We start from the raw sequence: 21,544 nt of genomic DNA, 5'->3' as shown, positions 1-21,544 counted from the left end.
TGACCAGCACAGCAGCCACCCACGACCACGAGCTGGAAGGAAATCACCACGCGCTCCTGTCTCGGTCACTCACCTAAACTAAACAGCTTTGCATTTGCATCGTCCAGTGGCGGCGAACACAGTCGAGTCGAGTTGCTGCTATAAATGAAGCCGGCCGGGCGCAGGGCTTCCACACGCCTCCCCCACTGCCCAGCTAGCCAAGCTCAATAAGCTAGTGATCGGCAAGTAAAGCATGGCGGGGAGCACGGCAGGCCCTGCTGCTCTGGTGGCGGCCGCGTTGCTGCTGCTGAGTGCTCCGGCTCCGGCGGCCGCCGCCGATGATGTAGCATCAGCGGCGGCCAGCAGGTACCCGCCGCTGGCGCCGGGCCTGTCGTTCGACTTCTACAAGAAGAGCTGCCCCAAGGCGGAGTCCATCGTCAGGGACTTCCTCAAGTCGGCCGTCAAGCAGAACGTCGGCCTGGCCGCCGCGCTCATCCGCCTCCACTTCCACGACTGCTTCGTCCAGGGCTGCGACGCCTCCATCCTGCTGGACAAGACGCCCACCCAGCAGAGCGAGCAGGAGGCCGGACCCAACCAGACGCTCCGCCCCGCCGCGTTCAAGGCCATCAACGACATCCGCGACCGCCTCGACAAGGCCTGCGGCCGCGTCGTCTCCTGCGCCGACATCGTTACCCTCGCCGCGCGCGACTCCGTGGCCCTGGGTGGCGGGCCGGCGTACAAGGTGCCCCTGGGCAGGCGCGACAGCCTGGCGCCGGCGTCGCAGGACGCCGTCTTCGCCGCGCTCCCGGCGCCGAGCTCCAACGTCACCACGCTCCTGAGCTTTCTGGCCAATATCAACCTGGACGCCACCGACCTCGTGGCGCTCTCCGGCGGCCACACCGTCGGCATCGCGCACTGCGGCTCCTTCGAGGACCGCCTCTTCCCGACGCAGGACCCCACCCTGAACCAGTGGTTCGCCGGCCGGCTGAAGCTCACTTGCCCCGTCAAGGGCGCGGACAACACGACGGTGAACGACATCCGGACGCCCAACACGTTCGACAACAAGTACTACGTGGACCTGCTGAACCGTGAGGGGCTCTTCACCTCCGACCAGGACCTCTTCAGCGACGGCAGGACCAAACCCCTGGTCACCAAGTTCGCCGTCGACCAGGACGCCTTCTTCGAGCAGTTCATCTACTCGTACGTGAAGATGGGGCAGATCAATGTGCTGACGGGGGCGTCGCAGGGGCAGATCCGCGCCAACTGCTCGGCGCGCAACGCCGGCCGCAGCGACGAGCTGCGGCCCTGGTCCGTCGTGGAGACCGTCATCGACGCCGCCGAGAGCCTCGTCCTCTAGATCGATCGACTACTCTACTAGCTACTTGATCAAGTGTTAGGCTTGCTACCGTGCATGTGTGTTTAGGTAGTCTGGGCTAGCATGCAGCACAGCACTAGCAGACGAACCAATAAGCTGAGTGCGTACGTATGTGGCAACAAGAAACGTGACTGACCTCCATCCAGTGCGCATGCCTGCTTTCTGAATTCTGACGGTGGCCACCGTACCGAATGAATCCAACCGGCCGGTGATCTGATCTGATCATCGCCGGCGGCACAACTCACTCAAGCGGGCGGCGTGGGCACCGCACCCACCCGAGCTCGGAAACGACGACGAGCAGCGCGCCGCACCAACGCAACTCCTTTTGCATGCCTCTCCTTCCATCTTCCTCTCCTTGCTTTGTCTGCTGCCACTGATATATCGTTCCAATGCAAGCTGCCGGCCAGCAGGAACGAACGTATCGGAGGGACTCACCGGCGCCCGGAGGCGCTTTATTTATTCCCCCCAAGCTTCAATTCGTTCCTTGTGCTTGGTGATGGACAGGAAGCTGAGCACTTCCGGTAATAGAGGTCATTAATCTTACTATTACTAACTTAACTAATTGGAGCTAGAATCCTCTCGTGGACACTCTAGAAAAATAGAAAAATTCTAGAAATTCTCGCAAAAATCAGAAGGCCATCAATCCGGCAACTCTAATCATAATAATCATTAGATGTGTTATTTTTTCTAATAAATTACCCACCTCTGTCATTATAAAAATAGACTAAAATAACCCTAAATATGTATCTCACTTCTGCCATTATAAAAAAACTAAAGTAACCCCTAATCTTCGTGTAAATTACCCACCTATGCTATTATAAAAATATTGCAATAACCCCTAAATTTACATATAAATTATCCACTTATATTATTATTAAAAGTTAAAGTAACCTTTAAATCTGAATCTAAATTATATAATTATAACAAAATATTAAGTGCACCGATATAGAATTCTAAATTATTATACGGTAGATTTTCTATACATCTTCTAATAGATTTTAGCTTCCATCTTCCAGTGTTTGAGATTCGTACGAACAATCACGGTTGTTGGATCCGCATCCAAATCCTAGCTTCCTTTCTCCCCAACCTTCCTCTCCCTCTCCCGCCCGCTGCCGCACGCCCAGCTCGCCGGAGAAGAAGCGCCCGGTTCAACATTTCGATTTTAGTATTTTCAACATTTCGTGCTTCCAATTTCAGCATTTCATCTTTACGGTTTCAACATTTTGAAAGATAAAAGTTGAACCTGTTTAAGAAAAATGTTGAGTTAATTCTATCAAAATGTTGAACATGTTTGCAACAGCTTAATTTATCTGCACAAGATTATTGGATCAAAATAGGTTTAAAGATGGATGGATTATCTATCTTCCACAAGATGGATAGGAAGCCCCATTCACTTGGTCCACGTTATTCAGGAAACCTATCTGTCTTTTGGAAGATTTTTTGCAACTTTGAGATTCTTACATGGATCAACAGCCGTTGAATCGTGTATATATCACTTCTTAACCCTAGCATCTGGTGCCTCCTCTTCCTCCCACCTGCGCCGCCGTCCTTGGCCGCGCAGCCGGTCTTCGGCTCTCTCAGGCTCCGGCCGCTGCCCTCAGTGTTTCGGACGAGAGGAGCATTGCCGCACCACGAAGTTGGTTTGGCGGTCGATGTGCCGCTGGAGAGCACGTGAATGTCCACTGCCATTTCTCTCTCTCAATCTAAAACTATTTTTCCTCCTTCCTTTCTGCTTCCCTTTTCTCCCTTCCTTTTTCTTCGGGTACATCCACGACCACAACCGTCTGGCGGGAGTGGAGGCAGGCAGGCAGCGGTGGAGCACGCGGTGCAGCTCTTGGGGGGCGGGACGGGCGGCGTCTCCGGCCAGATAGCGGGGGTTGCTCCGCGCACTTCGCCCCCGGATGGAACATTTTTGTTCATAACCTTTTCTTTGAATTTATTTGCTTTTATTTTATATTTCAGAACATTTTTGTTACAACTTTATTTCACTAGATAAAGCCCCGTGCGACACATAATTTTTGAACGAAATAAAATAATTGTAAAGAAATATGATAAGGAGACAATAGACACATTGTCTAAGCTATACATTTTAGTAGCGAAATACATTTTAAAGATGATACAAAGAAAATGTATCTAATATGCTAAATATCTTAAACTTCTGATATATTTTTCTAAAAATCATTTGGATAGATAATGCTACAAAAATTTATGCTTTTCCATTTATAATTAGGTGGGACCACGGCTGGCGCACTTGAGAGTGCAGGTGTGGACTCGAAAACTGAAATCAACTTGCTTTGCCCGTGCAGCACCAGGCTCCGGCCGAGGAAGGATCGCCAGGACGACGACGACCGAGCCTAGCTGTGGTGAATTGTCTGGGCCACCAGCCAGGGAGAGCTTTGTCGGCCCACGATCACGCCGGCGTTCACGGTGGTGGAGCTGCCGAGCTGGAGCAGGCACGACCGCACGACACGCCGCGCCGCCCGTGCAAGGTGCGGTGCGGTTGGTTCCCCACCCACGCCACCCCCGGATGGCCGGATGCACAGCCATCTGTCAGCAGTTCATGGCTATGATGGATGGATGGATGGATGGATGATGCATGACTAGACTTTTCCACCTCTCTCTGCTCCTCTGCCCCTTGGGACTTGAGAATTGTCTGTCCTCTGCTCCCGTGACCGGCCGGGGAAGCATGCAAGGCAAGGCACCAGAACCTACTACCAAACACCAACACTGCTAGCTATACAGTATGTATCATCGTCATCTCTCATCCTAGCGTGTATGGATGGCACGTAGCTAGTAGGCCTCGTCTGCTGATCGACAGCAAGCAAGTTTGGCCAAGAGCACTGCATGGGCTACATGCAGGGTCGTCAGTCAACATGCATGTGTCATGCTGCTTGTTTTCTCGTCCTTCAAATTAAACTTTAATTTGTTGCAAAAATAAGTGAAATGAAGTTGCGTACGTGTATAAATTGAAGGGGAGGCTAGACAGACTAGATGGTAGTAGTACTTCACCGTAGCTAGCCGGCCACCAACAAGCTAGAGAGCAAGCAAGCAAGCAAGCAGCAGATGTTTCAGTAGTAGTGTTGTCGATCTTGCGTTGCTCTCGAATCGATAGATGATGGCTCGTTCTGCTTCGCTCGCTGCCGCAGTACTGGCGGCTCTAGCCGCCCTCCTGATCTCCGGCTGCGTCGCCCAGCCGCCGGTGGCGCAAGGCCTGTCGTTCGACTTCTACAAGCGGAGCTGCCCCAAGGCGGAGGCCATCGTGCGGAGCTTCGTGCAGGACGCCGTGCGCAGGGACGTGGGCCTCGCCGCGGGCCTCCTCCGCCTCCACTTCCACGACTGCTTCGTCCAGGGCTGCGACGCCTCCGTCCTGCTCGACGGCTCCGCCACCGGCCCCGGCGAGAAGCAGGCGCCGCCCAACCTCACGCTCCGACCCTCCGCCTTCAAGGCCATCAACGACATCCACAACCGCCTGCAGAGGGAGTGCGGCGGCGCCGTCGTCTCCTGCTCCGACGTCCTCGCGCTCGCCGCCCGAGACTCCGTCGTCGTGGTTGGTACACGCATGCATGCTCTGTTCTACTAGGTGGCTTAGATCTGCTTTTACGAACGAACACGGAACGCAACACCTGCTGACGGCTGACCGACCGATCGATCTGTGCATGCTGTCAGTCGGGAGGTCCGAGCTACCGGGTGCCCCTGGGCCGGCGCGACAGCCCCAGCTTCGCGACGCAGCAGGACGTGCTCGGCGGCCTCCCGCCGCCCACCGCCACCGTCCCGGCTCTCCTCGCCGTGCTCTCCAAGATCAACCTCGACGCCACCGACCTGGTGGCGCTCTCCGGCGGCCACACCATCGGCCTCGGCCACTGCACCTCCTTCGAGGGCCGCCTGTTCCCGCGCCCGGACCCCACCCTGAACGCCACCTTCGCCGGCCGCCTCAGGCAGACCTGCCCGGCCAAGGGCACCGACCGGAGGACGGTGCTGGACGTCCGCACGCCCAACACGTTCGACAACAAGTACTACGTGAACCTGGTGAACCGGGAGGGGCTCTTCACCTCCGACCAGGACCTCTTCACCAACGCCGCCACCAGGAACATCGTGGCCAGGTTCGCGCAGAGCCAGAAGGCCTTCTTCGACCAGTTCACCTCCTCCATGGTGAAGATGGGGCAGATCAAGGTGCTCACGGGGCCGCAGGGACAGATACGCAGGAACTGCTCCGCGCGCAACACTGGCACCGCCGGCATGCCATGGTCCATCCTCGACGAGGCGGAAAGCCTCGTCTTCTAAACTGCCGGCCGCCTAGCTCCTGGCTGCTCGTACGTACCAGTTTGAAGGACAGCTTCTAGCTAGCTAGGATTAGCCGTGTTCAGTCAGTGTGCATGTACGTGGTTCCTGATCGATGCTGACAGGATCGGATGGGATGATGCAGCGCCCCACCAGTACGTAAAGCATCTAGCTCAGCTTGGGGAAATAAATTAAAAGTGACCATGCATGGCAGAACAAAATCAGAGTCCGGTGTGTACACCTATAACTATATATCTCCCATCTTACTACTGATCGATCCTTGAATCAGATGCCGACCAAAAGAGAGAAATCTCTAAAAAAAACTAAGGATACTACAAAACAATTCACTATTAGGGCCGGGGTGCTCCAACTCCAATCATCATCGACAACACTATCTAGCAATGTTATTGTATCAAACATGATTTAATTAAAATCACCCATTTTGCTACTATGAAAAATGAACCCAATAAGAGTGTGTGCTTTACAATAGCACATCCGCAAAGCATGGAGATGTCCGCACCGCAGTAGTAAGCCTTGCTAATTTGCAAGTTCTCTAAGCACATTCTTTTTTGGTAACTTTTTTCAAAACATTTTCAATAATTTTTAAAACTGTTTTTCTGGAAAACAAGATTTTTCTTGAAAAATCAACAAAAAGATGTTAGAACCTATTTTTATAAAAAATGTTAAAAAATCATGAATAAAAAGCCACGGTTTTAGAGGCAACACACCGCTGGTCATTATTCGGCCTCTCGAGGAGGAGAGAGGAAGGAAAGGAAGGGGGTGGTGGATGCCAGCGTTTTACCGCTACGTCCATTGAGGTATACTTTCGAGGTGGTGAGTTTGTAGGTAGGGTGTCGCCGAGATCAGAAGCTTGAAGGTGCAAAGGAACGCAAGATTTTAGATAGGTTCGGGCCGCTAAGAGCGTAATACTCTGCGTCCTATGTGGTTTGGATTGCTTTTGACGATGATTGTCCCCGAGGGGGTCCCTGTCCGTCCTTATATAGTCTAGGGGGATAGGTTTATATGGAAGTCCTAGTTGGATATAAACCCAGAAGTTCTACCCGAGTACTTCTCGGATAGCTTCCTACCGTGTCCGACTAGGCTAACTACTGTACGAGTAGTCCTACTGCATTACGAGTAGTTATAACAGATATAGGGCGTGTGCCATGTCACATCTCGTATCCTATGAGAAGTGTGCCATGTGGACAGTCCCGTGTGCCCAGGTCTGACAAGCCCCCGAGCTCTTCGTAGTCGAGTACTGCAGGCGTCCGAGTACTTCCAAGCTTCATCTTGAAGTTGTCCAAGCTTCATCTTGAAGGTGCCCTCCAGGTACTTTCCTGAGTGCGTCGAGACTATGAGGTGCTCATATCCCGAGTAGTTGTCCAGTCTTCTTTATACTGCGATTAAACTCGCACTTCATATAGAGTAGCCCCCGAGCCTTAGGTTGACTCGTAGAATCAGGCTGAGGGTCAATTTAATCTTGAGTATTCTGTCCTTATCTTCCAGCAAATTTAAAAAATAAGTCGGTGATGACACGTGTCATACAACCCCCGAGTTTTGAATCCAAATCCCTAAGATTTGGAATAAAGAATTCAAAGAATCATGACATGCAATATATGACGGTAAAGATTTGATGATGAACATAGGCGAATTGGTGTAGTAAATTTGAAAACCTCTTTTTTCGGGATGAGTTCCTTGGAAAAATGGTTAAACAAATAACATCCCCAACAAACGTCTAAAATTACCTCAAAAATCAATCTTTATGCCCTGAGCCAATGACTAAATAAGTCCTCTGGGTAATAATTTGAACAAATCCCTTATTTCAGAATAAAATCTCTAAAATAATAGTTAACAAACATCTACCCAAGATAAATCTTAAAAAGGCTCTTGGATCGGGTATTGTCGAGTAGGTGTACAACATCCAGCATGTAAATATAAGAGCTGTTCCTTGAGGCACGCTGAGTGCTTTGTTCCATCAAACTCTGGTGCCAGGAGCGAGATGAGAAGTACAAAGTAGTCGTAGCGGAACGGTGGCGCTAGCCCCCGAGCCCAGGGATTGGGCAAGTAGCCATTGGTGCTTGAGCAATCGATGAAGCCGTCTAGTCAGAATCGATCCTGACTAGGATTGTAGTCAAGACAAGTAGTCGAAGTAGTCGAACAAGTATAGAACCAGTCGTAAGCAAGCAAAGTTCAGGTCGAAAAAGTAATATGTTACTGGAACTATAGGATCGAGGCCACTACAATAAATTTGCACGTAGTACCGGTTACGAGCCGATTATTTATATTTTATACCCTAATATTCATATATATAAATTCCTAATTTGGATCGCGAGCCGAATATATACAAAATACCACCTGGTGTCGATCTCGAATTTGGTTCTCAGTTCCTCCGCTCCACCTCCAGCTCATCCACCGCCGGCCCCTCGCCACCGCCGTTCTCCCCATCTTCCGTGCTAGCAGGGAGCACGAAGCCCCATCTCCATGCGATGCACGCAAGCCTAAGGATCTCATTCCTTCACTCTCTCTCTATGTTCCTTCGGATCATGATATAGCATGTACCAGCACAGCACTGCATGGACAAATATGCACTTAGAAAGCTATGGTGTCTTTAAGATTTTACATGGTGACTTGTTCCAGAAGATATGTATAAGAAACAATTCCAATTAAGATCATGCAAGCGCCATGTAGAACAAGTTACCTAAAACTTAGCACTATACCGATGAAGTTTGCGCCATGCCGCAGAACAATAAGCTCAAAAGAGGAGATAAGAAGCAACGAAGATCTCAGCACTCTTCGCGGTGATATATATAAGGAGGACATGCTTCACACAATATACGTATCGAAAGGAGTAGCCGGAGCCTCTAAGAGTGAAATTTCTGCAAGAGTTCGTAGAACCAGTAAAATCTCTAGTACCATCACTGTGAGATAGTCACCAAGTCCGCTGTAATATACCTAGTGTAAGGTAATATTTTCTTTCCTTCTTTATTTTAAAAGTTTGGGGGTTCCCGAGAGGGAAACCATATGTAAGCATGTTTGTTTTAATAAAATAGTTTCTCTTTAATTTTTCTATATCTGTTGGTCTGGTTGTGCGTTCTAAGTCTCTGTACCAAAGACCCTGCCAAGGACCCTATAGGAGAGATCTTCGGTAGTTCTTATTTAAAGCCGTGTTTGGCGGTTTGAGTGGACGTTGTTGCCGTAGAGAAATATTCCCTTTGGGTCGAACTGCCTGGGGAGACGACAGGTTTTTAGACCGTATAGCCATGACCCTAACTGCTAATTAAATACAGACTTGCGATAAATATGGTGAGTACCGAGTAGGACTTCACAACCACATAGCACACCGGCTGTCACGTTGGTTTCGCCAACCTAAAATGATCCTGCAATACATATAAAACTAATCGGCTCCTGAGCATATAAAACACTAATCACAAAGGGTAAAAGTTAATCAACGAATACATAAGCCGTATATTCTAACCCAAATATTTTAAGCATTTAAGACAAGCATCCCAATCCGAATTTTTTAATACTAATCTTAAATTCCACGCATTTATTTATTTATCTCTCTCCCTCTCCCTCCAAGTCCCCAACATGGCTGCCCGGCCATTGGAGCCGAGCAGCTAGCCGCACGCTTCGCTTGAGCTCACGCACCCGATTATTGAAGGTTCGTCAGTACGCAAGACGAAGTCTGTGAAGACGATGGTCCTTGTCCAGAAAATAAAATAAAATCTCTCTGCTCCCACCGCCGGTGCTATTTGTATCTGACGGAGGATGATATGTACGATTGCGAATTGATCGAGAGCTAATATAATATGCTACTGCGATTTCATTCCTTCTGATGTTTATGCAGGTTACTGTGCGCAAGTAAGAATTACATTACGCCCACAGACAAATTCAGGTACCATTCATCTCAACTCTGACAAGTCTCTATATCCTTCAGATGTATCGGTGAATCAAATCACACTTTTGAATTTCTGAACATTATGAAGTTCTCTTGAAAGATGAGGCCGGAACTCTTTTCCTTAATTTAAAAATCGACCGAGGAAGGTAAACCAACACAACTGAGCATGCTACAGAGCATTAAGTTAGTAGCGTTCATATTTACATTGCACAATACATGGTTTTCAGTTAGTAATGTATACATTTACAATCCATACCAATCCGTTATTATTTTGTTGTGCAGTTTCCACTGTCTTCTTTTTTGTCACAAAGAGTTCAATCATGTCAGTCATCTTCATTCTAAGAAAGAATTCGGTCTTTTTTTTTACAGCATATTTGATATATGTACATATTTCCTGATTTTATTTATTCACTTGCAAAGGTCCTTTTTCGATCGTTTTAAGAAAGCACAAAGAGTTCAATCCATGTTTATCGTCTCTGCGCGCGCCGCGAAGCGCGTTCCTAGTTGGATTACATTCACGGACAAAACGGCACAATTGCAAGAAAAATCCTGATTCATAAAGGATGCGTAGCTCGTATATTGAGGTTTCACCACACATTACAGAAAGCAGATACCACAAATGGGAGAAACTGATGCCTCTGGTGCCCTTGTGGCTATGTCAAGAACACCAAAACGAAGAGAATAATGAATAGAACAACCAGGAACGCAATCAACATAATCTGCCCCTTGATGCCAGCCTTCTTCATCACCATGGCCACTCTTTTCTGCACCACACAGTGAGACAAAAAGGCGGTAATGCGGGATCAACCGATCAGGTGCCTTGACACGTGCGGCGTGCAAACTGGAACACAAATAAAAGTACCCACTGAAGATGGCCAAAGAACACACCTGCACGAAATCAAGTCGGTTGGAAGTGGTCTCCATCTCCAAGCTTAGGTCGTTTAAGATCCTTTCCTGTAAAACAGTCAAGCACCCCGGTTATACCATCTCCGGCTACAGTTCCTGCACAACTCTACCAACTTTGCACTTTGCCGGTAGCAGTTACCTGTCCAGACAGCTCTTCGTGTATGGTTAGCCCTACACCACCAATCCTTTGGACACTCGCACTGAGCTCATCAAGTTCTTCATCCTGCTGCCTGAAGGAAAAGCATGGGTGCAGATATCAAACCAATGCAAAACACATGAACTTCACATTGCTACCGTAGAAACGTATATAGCTATAATTATTTGGTTATCAAATTTAAGTTTAATCAGCATATGGAATTTTTATGTAACTTTTAGTAACCGAAGGAAAAACAAGTATCAGGAATAACTTGATTGCAATTTTTAGTACATGTAAATGTATAACTTCCAGAAACAAGAAAACAACAACAAAGCTAATGAATACCATATAACTACTTTGCAAAAAAAGATCAGTATAACTTCCTGCCTGAAGGAAAATGGTACAGATATAAAAGAACATAAAACATATGAACCACACACCCAGCATGGTTACCATGGCATAATGTGCAGCATAGAAACAACCTCTGCCTCACAATTCCAAGTTTAATCATTATCTGTATTTGTTTCAAATCTTTTGTTTTAAATCTCTTGACAGCTCAACGAACTGGTCATGGACTCAGGGATAACTTGATTAAAATTGATATCCTAACGAACTGGTCATGCAGTAACAAGAAAGAACAGCAAAAAAAAAAGGGATGTCTACTTAAATAAAAATAAAATATGCTGGTGGAAAGACAAGAATCAGTGAAAAAGGATAGGTTATCCAATTTAATAGTCCAGGGCGAGAAGCGAAGGCATCAACTAGAACAATTAAGTATATGTGCCACTAAGGCGAACTCAGCTTCAAGCAAGTATACTAACATTTTTGTGTGTGTCAAAAGAAAAAAAAAAGCCTTAGCACAGAAGGATAGTGTGCTTATGATGGTTAAAAGCACTGGCATTCAGCGGAGGCTTTATGCGTGTGGTGACTAGAAAAACATCAAATTTATGAATTATAAACTACGTACATATGTAACAACAGAATCCTGAGTTTAGACATAACAATGAATGGATAAAGTATTTGTAACCAACATATTTGCACAGTACGTTAAAAACAACAAATCAAACTCACCTCATGAGTAGCTGCTGTCTATCTGATTCTGAAGAAATAAAGTCATCATTGTCTTGGGCAGAATAGAGGTTAGTCCTGCTTGTGTCCTGGTATTTTGAAGTTGCTGAATTGCTATTCCCCTTCTCAACAGCTCTCCTGACTGTACCAACCTGAACATGTCTGAGTGTAAGTGGGGATCCAGAATAAACAAACAGTAACTTGGCAATTGCATAATTCAGAACATGGTAACATGATATCCCCAATTGTTGTCTTTCATTTTCCATATTACAGGATGCCATGCAGGCTGTAATTTTGTAACACATGATGCAAGTATCGAATTAAGGATGGAATATCAAATGTACACCTGATTACGGGCAGAACCAGTCCAGTTTCTTCGTCTAGAAAGCTCGACTTCATCAAGTCCATAGTATGCTGGATCTCGTGATGCAACTGTGATTGTCTTTTCCAGCTCATCTACCTTTCAAAGCATCAATACAAGTGAGCACCATTAAGACCAGAATAATTACATCAAGAAAGTAGATATCATATTCCAAATTCCACCATCAAAAGTAAACTGACATATTATATGCATAACCTGACCCCGATGCGTAAGAATAAATTGGCTGCAAAAAAATGGCCGAAGAAGGGGGAAAATAGCATATCCCCGTTTCTGGTTCAAAACCTTCTAAATGTACCAATGACAGAGTAGTGACAACAGCAAAGATTTGGTTTGTACCTGCCACTCAATGCTTTCACAACTGGTAAGAAGCTCCTTTGTCAGATGAACATATTCTCCTGTGTTGGAAGCAGTTTGCTCCCAGCGGTGGAAGGTACTTTGCAGTTTATCAATCTGGACCAAAAATAACTATTCTCAGAACTTATAACATATAAAGATGAATCTGGATAAGGCGAGCCAAGTGACAGAAATGCAAAACAGTATTCATCTTCAGGAATAACAGGAAATAGACCTTATGTAATCGCGTTACCTAATAAGAACAAAACGCACGCAAACTATTCAGCCTTGAATTACCAGATCAAGTTAAAGCCCCGAGTCCCTACTGGAAAAGCTTAGCGCTGCAGGTGTATCAAGTAGCTTACTTATCCCCAATTACATGTGTCTATAAACAAAAAAAAAATGACCTCACACAACAAAGATTAAATTTGGAGAACATCCCTAGCAGTAATTTGGAATTTTCCTAGTGTAACCAAAGCAGTTAACATCTTCCTCGCCCGATGGGCATCGGGTTTCCAATCTCCGTCGATGCAGAACGATGGCTGGACGATGGTAGAAAGAAGTTGGCATAAAGAGCGAGGAAAGTAAGGATTACCGAGTCCTGGATCTCCTCCCGGACGATGTAGAATGGATCTTGCGCCGAGCTCATGCTCATGGTGCCCCCGCGAACGGACTCTATGGATCCGTGGGCCTGGGCGCCAGGATTTCTTCTCCTCCAAACCCCAACAAAATTTCGGGGCGAGTGGATTTGGTGTGGTGCCGCGGGCGCGGAGGAGGGAGATCCCCAGATCCTACTGCTTCGTCGTCTCGGTGGCACTGCTGCGGCTGCCTTCCTGACCTGTTTGCTGCGGAGCTCCCCCCTAGACTCGGTTCACAGAGCACCGCTGGTCTACGAGGCGCATCGGGCCCACCGGACAGAGACACTGAGTCGCCCCTCTCTTTCCCCTTGTTCCTCCGGGGCATCGGGAAGTGGCGGCTGCGCTCGGAGCGAGAGGCCAAGCAGATAAGGCTCCAGAACACACCCCCCCTCCCCCCCATGGCGGCCTTCAACACCGCCACCGCGGCCGCCGCGCTGGGGTCGCCGGCTCCGTGCCGGCCCTCCGCCCTCCCCGCGCGTCTGCCGGCGGCTCGGTGGGTGCCGCTCCGCTGCTCGCCGCCGGCCCTGGGCCTCAGGCGTGGGACCGGGCATTCTCGAAGGGGTTCAGCAGCCTCTCTCCGGGTGAGGCCTTCCTGGCATTCCTTTACTAATGATTCTCGTTGCCTTCAAGACGAATTAATGTGTCTACTGTGTCTGTTAGCGAATGGAATCATTGATTTAAAATGTATCTTAGCAGAAACCTAATTCAAGTGAACTATGGGTTATCGACAAACTTCGGTCCAGTAGTAGTAGCAGCTGACTGCAGCGTTTGGTTGCTTGCATGAGGTGAATGGGATAGACCATCCTGGATGGATGAAGGATGGATGTGATAATTCTGGATGATATGGCACATGCTGCTTGTTTGGTTGGCTGTATGGGACCATACATGATTTTTGTTTGGTTGGCTGAATGGAATGGTATGAGTTGGTACATGCATCATGTTTGGTTGGGTGTACAATCCATCCAAGAAATTTTCGTTTGTACCATATATCTGCACTCATTTCTGTTACAAGAATTTGGTAAATATATGAATGCAACAATTTACAATAAGCAATTGAAATTATGCAAGTCAAGCAGTTTTTCATACATATTATATTAAGATGTCACTACTAAAGTCACAGTACATAGTATTGGCAGTGCCATACAGACCGAAACACTATACACAAGGTACCCCCCCATAGACATCCAGCAAAAGAGTACTTATCTATAGGTCCCATACAGACAAGAGCCACACTATCAGACTACCAAACCATAATAGGACACATAAGTTTTGTCCACCTGTAGTGATCAGACCAAAATACCACTTCATCAGAAAGTACCTACATCAGTTCAGACAAGTGATTCTTGATGTACCTAGCCACCCATATCGTTTCGCTAGAAAGGTTAGGCGATGCGTAAAACACCCTTTTTTTTAGTGGGGGGTTGTCACACAGATAAGCAAAGTAGTGATCAAGATGTGCCTCATTGAACCCCGGAATGCTCTTTAGCTCTGCGTAGAGTCCCTTTGGAACAGCAAGATCAGGTTCAGCCACCTTTTTTATAGACGAACAAAGCTCTCCAAGGATCTGACTGATCATCACAATCAAGTCATCATCAGTAGTTATCCTTTGCTTCTTTGACGGTGGTGGTTTTGTACCTGAGGACTCTGCACCGTTATTGCCTGAGTTTGTTCCATCATCAGCACCTAATTGTTCACTTGGATCAGTAGATGTGCCTTTTGGTGCATCATCTATTTGAGTCACTTCAGTGCCAAGTGGGTCGCTTGATCCTTTAGCATATGCACCGGTTGCCAAACTATTGCCAAATATGGTGGCCATCTCATGATAGTGCTCAATCGGAATGTTTAAGTAGTTGGCATCTTCACGGTGGGCCTGCAAGTCAAAACCTTAATATGCTACACCACCATAATATATGCTGCATCTAAATTGCAATAATCAAATTGTAAAAAACATGATTACTACTTACCTGAATATGATTATTGTAGTGCTCTGCATCAAGACTAATTATGCAATTTTGTTCATCCCAAATAGCTCCACTCAAATTCTTCAGTTTCTCAATCTTTGCATAAACTTTTTTCCACTTCCTAAGATGATTACCAACCTGTGCGCCGGTGCGCTGGACCCCCAGGTTCTCATACAAAGCTCTAGCGCAGCTATTAAGATGAACTTGCTTGAAGCCTGTGGAGGTTTTAGTGCCACTAGCAACTAGGTCAGCTAAGAATTTGAGTACAAAGCTAGAGATTGCGTTGGACCAATGCACTTGTCCAGCTCCACCATGGCCTGCCATGTTGTCCCAATGTTGCTCCAGGTCCATCTGCTATCAAGTTGTAAAATATGATAGAGAGCAGCAGGATAAATTATTACAACACTAAATAGGAAACATACGTAGAAGGATGTAATAAATAGGAGAAAAGCACAAGAATTTAACTAATAAACAGCTCAGGTTTGATGGTTTCAAGTGCTTGTACAGAAGATTTGTTCACAGCATTAGTAGTACATCAGATAGGCAAACCAAGCAGCACAACATTATTGTTATTACCAGTTCACTATTACAAAGAAAACACTACATATTAGTTATCGTGGTGGTTTTGACGATCTGCCCACATTCTCTCGGCAATCATCTTTCTCTTTTCTACCATTAACCTATGATCATTTGCTTGTTCTTGTGCTGTCCTCCGTGGGTTTGGTGTCCAATTGTTCCTGGTAGTATGAAACGATCGGTCCCTTGAGTAAGAACCCAATTGTGAAGGATGCAGCAAGCAAGCACAATATCGACTTGGGTTGGAATTCGGAAAAGGGAAGAACGGGGTCGCATCATCAAGAATTTTGAACCTTCTCTTCAATGATCCAAAGGCACGCTCAACTGTAACACGCAGAGAAGAATGTCTAAGATTGAACAATTCTTTCTCATTTTGCACAGGATTGCTACCCCACTCATTTAAGTGGTACCGAACGCCACAAAACGGAGGCATGAACCCGGGCTTTGCTCCATATCTGGCTCAACTAGATAGAATTTTCCTAAGATAATACCAAAACATGATTAAATTATTTTTGATGTATTATTACTGAGGGTATTAACAATTAAAATAGTTTTGTTACCTTCTGGTACTTGTAGACCATTCACTCTCTCTAATGCATCTGATAATACCACAGCATCATGTGCGGTCCCTTCCCACCCGGCTAGAACATATGTGAATTTCAAATCAAAATCTACAGCTGCCATCACATTTTGTGTTGCAAACGACTTCCTACCATGAAAGGCTGCCTCCATAGACTTACTAACAGATGCTCTTATATGTGTTCCATCAATAGCTCCAATACAATCCTATATGGTCATTATATTTAAATAATTAGTAATCTGAAAATTTTGACACCATATGTCTCACAAACAATTTGGATTTTCATACCTTAAAGTACGGATCCCATCTTGGGTTGCCTGCAATTTTGGCCAGTGTATCCAAAGAAGGTGGCTGGATAAGCTCATTTCTTAGCTCACCTATTGCTTGTAGGACTAGGTTGAAATATCTGCTAACGGTTTCACCTGACCTTATGAAATTAGTCCCAACTAGCTTATTTCTTAGGTTGTGTCCAATTGTGTTTAAGAACATGGCACCTTGTTCCTCAACACATACATGTATAGTGTCCTGGAGCAAAGAGTGTTCCCTCAAAACTCGACGCAACCGAAAGAAGGGACCTCTCTTAAGCCTTATCATTTTTGTGCAAGTTGTATCATCCTTGTAAATTCTTGTGTTTAGATAGTCAATCCTGTTCTTATCCCTTTCCTCCATTGGAGCATATGTAACTCGTTGTTTTCTTCTCAATCTAGACTGGATAAACAAAACCACCATACAAGCAGATAGATATGTAGCAGTACTGATTAGTATAATTTATTTCCATTTAAGCTCCATGTCCTCCATCTACATTGCCCAGGGGAAAGCAAACATTATACTCCCTCCATTCTCTTTTGATAGTCCTATTTCAAAAACTCAAATGTTCACAAATGATAGTCCTATTTGCTATTGGCATGGGCTATGGTAATAATTAGCACTAGTAACGAGGAGTTCCTGGTTAAAACATTGGAGGACCAACTAAAAAGTCTGTGTTGCATTTATTATATGATAAGTAAGGTTGTTTTTCTTGGTCATTGTGTCAAGATGAAATAGGACTATCAAAAGAGAATGGAGGGAGTATAAGATTTGAATTGAAAAGAAGAATTTAATCCCATGAAGCAGCACACATGCTAGCATGTGAAGATTGCATCGGGTACAGCATATCAATTCGCAATAAAAAATTCACCAGGACCGAATCGCATCTGTACTAATCAAACATATAAGAAATCAAGGATTGAAGAACCTAGAATCTGTAATGCAACGAATCAACTCACGTACTACAGAATCCCGTAGCAAAAGTTCTTATTAGACTGCACAAACTCATCATGGCCTTGATTTCAATCCAATCAAGCACCACCATGTACCCCTAGCACTGAGATTGAGGGAGAATGAGGACTCGACGAGTACCTGCTAGTTCGGGGGCGCCGCTGATGGAGAATGTGCAGAACCCAGCTGCTGCAATCCGTCCAGCTCTGGTGGATCTTGCGCTCCGGGGGGAAGGACAGTCGCCGAGAGAGGGGAAGGGGATGGAAGACAAGCGAGCTGCGAGCGAGACGCCGTCCTGGATGGTGTCGTTCGAGGTTTTTTCCGCACGGGGGCATACAGCATCTATAGAGAATATTCGATGCATCTGGATGGTTCGAGCATGGACGGGGCCGTTCAGTCTGGCAACCAAACGCTGGGATGGGTGGGTCCCACGTCGCCATCCAGGATGCACCGATCCATGTATACCTTGGTGCAGGCAACCAAACGCTGCCTAAATGCCTGAACTCCATCCTCACGCTTTTGGCTTTTGCCTGTTAGCATATTTTTTGGGGTGTGTGCTTATAGTTTTAGAACCTTTTGTTCTTTTCTGATACTCAATATTTGGATTTTGGATAGGTGGAAGCTAAGAAGCAAACATTCTCTTCATTTGATGAGTTGCTGGAGAAGTCTGAGAAGCCTTTACTAGTTGACTTCTATGCAACTTGGTAAGCTACTGGAAGTAGTGAAACTACTAGATATAAGTTCTCTCCATTATCAGTTTGTTTCTAGGAAGTTTATTGTATGCCATGTTCCTGCCATTCTGCCAAAATGACACTAACCATGTGGGAAATGAAAACTGCACTTGGGATTGTCATGTGTTCATCTTCTATTTACATTGCATTCATCATATCCATCTCCTTTGCAGTTTCTTTTTTTTATACAAAACTTCTGATGATAACTGAATTAGTTTTTACCAGGTCCTTATTGCTTGAGTGGGGAAGGGCACGTGAGGTTGGGTCCGCTTTCCACTTTAGTCATTATTGTTCAACTGTGTGGCCTAACAAGTTCAATTGTGCCAATTTTCCTTTCACAACTGGCATTTGAAGTGCCCCAAATATAACTTACTGATTTCAATATGTTTGCTTTGTGTGGTCAGTTTGTTCAAGTACTGTCAATGATGATGTGGATTACGTCCTTCTAAATTCTTACAAACCAGACATCGGTGGACCATGCTTAATTGGTCATCCACTGTTTATGATGCTATGCATCTTTTCCTTCCGAGTTCTATCAGAACCGGGTAGGGAGAACCTAGTCTCGCAGTATACTTGTCAAACATTGTCCTAACTCCAAACAGACACCAAGCATCTTCTGATTTGTCAGCTTCATTACACCATTTAAATGAACTATGACTAATTCTTATACTTGGCATTGCTCTCCGCCTTTATGTAGCTTGATTTAGGAAGGTTGATCGATACTTTAAGGCATATATTTGTATCTATCTATCTATTTATTTATTTATTTTGGTCAGGTGTGGTCCATGCCAATACATGGTTCCCATACTTCAAGAAGTGAGTGAAAAGTTAAGCGACAAGATTCAAGTTGTGAAAATTGATACTGAGAAGTACACAAGCATTGCAAGTCGTTACAGAATTGAAGCACTGCCAACTTTTATCATCTTCAAGGACGGGAAACCTTGCTATCGTTTTGTAAGTATTCAATAAACCATTTTTTGTTTTTTTAAATAGTTGTGCTAAACTGGTAATGATGCTATGTTTTATGTTTGGGCATTCAGGAGGGAGCGTTGCCTGCTAACCAGATGATTGAACAGATTGAGGGTGCTTTGGCTGTCACAGAGTAGCACACATGGTGAGCAGAGCAGAAAAGTTTTCCGAAAAATATGTGCTGCTACCTCGTAACATGTGCCTCTGCATGTTAATTCTTTATTATTGTTTCAAAGATTCTCATTTTTTCTATATCATTACAGTCTGAAACTATGATGTTGAAAATCTTGTAATGATTTGCTACTTGATCTTTCACTGTATGGGGCCAACAGAAATAGCAAAGCATTCCGAGTCCAAGCAAGTTGGGTAGTCTAGAAATAAAACCCAACAAGAGCTACCAACAGTAGGACTAAGTTATATTTTGTAGAGAACTGTTTTCAGATCTAATGCAATGAACATTATTGGACACATATTAGAATTGATGCAAAAGGAATGTATGCCTGTTTTTCCGTCTGCTTTTGAAATTAGTGAAGTTGTGTGAAAGTAAAGAAAAAAAAGGAAGGCCATGCTAATTACAAAGCCATCTCATAATTATATTTTATCATGATCTCTTTTAGTGTTCACCATGATTTTTCCTGAACTAGCTGAATCTAGATCCATTCGCCTTTCTCCTTCTATGCTCTCCTATAAAATAAATTCTTCTTTTGCCAAATATCCCTTCTGTTACCACCTACTCTCATCAGCTTTTCTTTTTTATTCTTTTTTTAATTTCTACCAAGTTTAAGGAGCAGAAAGGTCAAAATGGGACCTCTTTGGCAGTGAGATGGTTGGTTCAGATTCAGGGGCTCTTTCCCTGGGAATTCTGGATCAAACCAATCAAGCAGCTAAGCCAATACAATTTTATTGGACAACTCGTTTTCTTTTAAGATTGGAAGGCATGTGGCCATGTTTCTTTTGTTCTTTCTACACCAGCTAGTATATAAGGTTCCTATCAGGGTAAAGAGGGAAAAAAACAGAATTGGTTAGATTGCTGCCAGTCAGGGTAATTCCTGCTATTTATTTGAAATGTTGTGAATCTCTCAGAATCACTTTGAATTGCTGGTGGTCAGTCAAAACTAAGATTAGATTGAACCTAATGGGACGTTTAGTATTGTCTCGGTTAGATGCTGCGGGGACAAAAGTGCTGTCGTTTCATATCCTACTCCAGTCTGTTTCAGTCACCTGCAATTTTTCAGAAATCTGCTCCCTGGTTCAATTTGTTTCATTGCCATCTGCACTCCACAATGATACTCACTTTTGCTGGACTGAGGGATCGATTGGACGGCATATATTTGCCAAAAAATCACAGTGTTAAGATGGTGAGTACATACAAAATGCTCTTTCTTTTTCTGGAGGATTGTATTGAAAATTAAATATGATGCAATTCAAGTTCCAAAGTCCAAACCTCTTCAACAGTAGATATCCAAAGCTTGAATCTGACTCCTCCACCCTAGCCCAGCTGCTTAAAGAAACTGATACTGGACCCCGAGTTTCTGCATGTTTGAAGAAACGTATTTCTGTATTATGGTGAAAGTAAAATATTGACCAAATTGTTCTGTAGTAGTAAATATTTGGTGAAAGAAAATCATGTTGTGCTGCTTTTATCTGCAATCAATTGTTTCTTTGTTGACTTTGATGATGCCGCTGTTCGTACCAGCTGCGTCTATCTTTTCTTTTGGCGGACTAACCATGAATTGATCACCTAGCAAAGATAATTGCCCGCAAGCGATGGTATATCAAGGTTATGGAGGTTACATCCAAGATCCATGCGTTGTTAAACCTGTTGGTGTGCTTTGTTGTGTAAAATTTTCTGCTAGACTTTCATATCTTACACATCGTGCGTTTGGGTTCCACCTGCCATATTTGTGAATGACAAGAAAAAATAACGTCTTCATATTCCATTCTTACATGAGTTTCGTTTTATTGACACAGCATGTGTGCAGCCCTTTTCATTTTTCTTTCATAAAGTCTGCTTTCCCATTTGTAATTTGACAACTTGAGCCGTACTATGTGAAAGCATAGGGAGGATGAATTATTCTTTTGTCCCTGCTGTATCGCTCCCTCGCAGTACGAGTGATTGTGGATTCCAGCATCTATATCAGCTTGTGTAGCGAATAAGCAGGTGCTGCAAATGTCCGTTCAAGATTATCTTCTCCATTCATGGAACCTTAAAAAATGTCTGGTCTTTTCTGGACCAAGTATTAGTAGTGGTGCTCTGTTTAGCCTTGGAGGTTCTTTTTGATGGATGAGACTTGGTAAATCCAAACTTGTAGTATAACTATTTGCATGATATTGTGATTTTTAGCGTATGTTCTTGGTCTGTGTATGCATGGTCTCGCTCTCTCATCAGTCATCACCCGAAGGCGTCAGCTGAGTACTGTGAACGATCGGTGTGTTTATTACGAGTGCCCCCACTAGTTGTGCAGTACTGTGACTCG

At 45.1% G+C, this 21,544-nt stretch overlaps 5 protein-coding genes across 5 annotated transcripts; 3 read left to right on the top strand and 2 right to left on the bottom strand.

The window, feature by feature from the left end:
* Positions 1–187: 187 nt before the first annotated feature.
* On the top strand, positions 188–1,495 carry LOC112892088 (cationic peroxidase SPC4-like). The gene has a single exon (XM_025959165.1). The coding sequence runs from the start codon at positions 233–235 to the stop codon at positions 1,334–1,336; it is 1,104 nt and encodes a 367-aa protein (XP_025814950.1). The 5' UTR covers positions 188–232; the 3' UTR covers positions 1,337–1,495.
* Positions 1,496–4,344: 2,849 nt separating this feature from the next.
* LOC112892089 (cationic peroxidase SPC4-like) lies at positions 4,345–5,884 on the top strand. Its single transcript, XM_025959166.1, has 2 exons — positions 4,345–4,901; positions 5,021–5,884. Exons 1-2 carry the CDS (start codon positions 4,467–4,469, stop codon positions 5,633–5,635), a joined length of 1,050 nt encoding a protein of 349 aa, XP_025814951.1. The 5' UTR covers positions 4,345–4,466; the 3' UTR covers positions 5,636–5,884.
* Positions 5,885–10,065: 4,181 nt separating this feature from the next.
* On the bottom strand, positions 10,066–13,180 carry LOC112892090 (syntaxin-61). Its single transcript, XM_025959167.1, has 7 exons — positions 12,951–13,180; positions 12,359–12,472; positions 11,987–12,100; positions 11,644–11,792; positions 10,576–10,666; positions 10,419–10,484; positions 10,066–10,294 (listed from the first exon to the last, which is right to left on the bottom strand). Exons 1-7 carry the CDS (start codon positions 13,008–13,010, stop codon positions 10,184–10,186), a joined length of 705 nt encoding a protein of 234 aa, XP_025814952.1. The 5' UTR covers positions 13,011–13,180; the 3' UTR covers positions 10,066–10,183.
* Positions 13,181–13,329: 149 nt separating this feature from the next.
* On the top strand, positions 13,330–19,576 carry LOC112892091 (thioredoxin Y, chloroplastic-like). The gene is made up of 4 exons (XM_025959168.1): positions 13,330–13,574; positions 17,983–18,071; positions 18,875–19,052; positions 19,139–19,576. Exons 1-4 carry the CDS (start codon positions 13,392–13,394, stop codon positions 19,202–19,204), a joined length of 516 nt encoding a protein of 171 aa, XP_025814953.1. The 5' UTR covers positions 13,330–13,391; the 3' UTR covers positions 19,205–19,576.
* On the bottom strand, positions 14,216–15,549 carry LOC112892092. Its single transcript, XM_025959169.1, has 2 exons — positions 14,958–15,549; positions 14,216–14,863 (listed from the first exon to the last, which is right to left on the bottom strand). The coding sequence occupies exons 1-2, from the start codon at positions 15,303–15,305 to the stop codon at positions 14,312–14,314; spliced, it is 900 nt and encodes a 299-aa protein (XP_025814954.1). The 5' UTR covers positions 15,306–15,549; the 3' UTR covers positions 14,216–14,311.
* Positions 19,577–21,544: the final 1,968 nt, after the last annotated feature.

This window comes from Panicum hallii, chromosome 5 (genome assembly GCF_002211085.1).
Source record: "Panicum hallii strain FIL2 chromosome 5, PHallii_v3.1, whole genome shotgun sequence".
In the NCBI taxonomy this organism is placed as follows: Eukaryota; Viridiplantae; Streptophyta; class Magnoliopsida; order Poales; family Poaceae; genus Panicum; species Panicum hallii.
The sequence above is the reverse complement of the archived record's forward strand: the minus strand, read 5'-3'. Positions and strand labels throughout refer to the sequence as shown.

Bases quoted from the DNA above. Each gene is read 5' to 3' on its own strand.
- LOC112892089 (XM_025959166.1), top strand. From the start codon at position 4,467: ATGATGGCTCGTTCTGCTTCGCTCGCTGCCGCAGTACTGGCGGCTCTA. The intron at 4,902-5,020 runs GTTGGTACACGC...GCATGCTGTCAG, and splicing joins CCCGAGACTCCGTCGTCGTG to TCGGGAGGTCCGAGCTACCG.
- LOC112892090 (XM_025959167.1), bottom strand. From the start codon at position 13,010: ATGAGCATGAGCTCGGCGCAAGATCCATTCTACATCGTCCGGGAGGAG. The intron at 12,473-12,950 runs GTAATCCTTACT...TTTTTGGTCCAG, and splicing joins GGGAGGAGATCCAGGACTCG to ATTGATAAACTGCAAAGTAC. The intron at 10,667-11,643 runs GTGAGTTTGATT...CTTTTCCTTCAG, and splicing joins AGACAGCAGCTACTCATGAG to GCAGCAGGATGAAGAACTTG.
- LOC112892088 (XM_025959165.1), top strand. From the start codon at position 233: ATGGCGGGGAGCACGGCAGGCCCTGCTGCTCTGGTGGCGGCCGCGTTG.
- LOC112892091 (XM_025959168.1), top strand. From the start codon at position 13,392: ATGGCGGCCTTCAACACCGCCACCGCGGCCGCCGCGCTGGGGTCGCCG. The intron at 13,575-17,982 runs GTGAGGCCTTCC...GATTTTGGATAG, and splicing joins GTTCAGCAGCCTCTCTCCGG to GTGGAAGCTAAGAAGCAAAC. The intron at 18,072-18,874 runs GTAAGCTACTGG...TATTTTGGTCAG, and splicing joins GTTGACTTCTATGCAACTTG to GTGTGGTCCATGCCAATACA.
- LOC112892092 (XM_025959169.1), bottom strand. From the start codon at position 15,305: ATGGACCTGGAGCAACATTGGGACAACATGGCAGGCCATGGTGGAGCT. The intron at 14,864-14,957 runs GTAAGTAGTAAT...TTTGACTTGCAG, and splicing joins ACTACAATAATCATATTCAG to GCCCACCGTGAAGATGCCAA.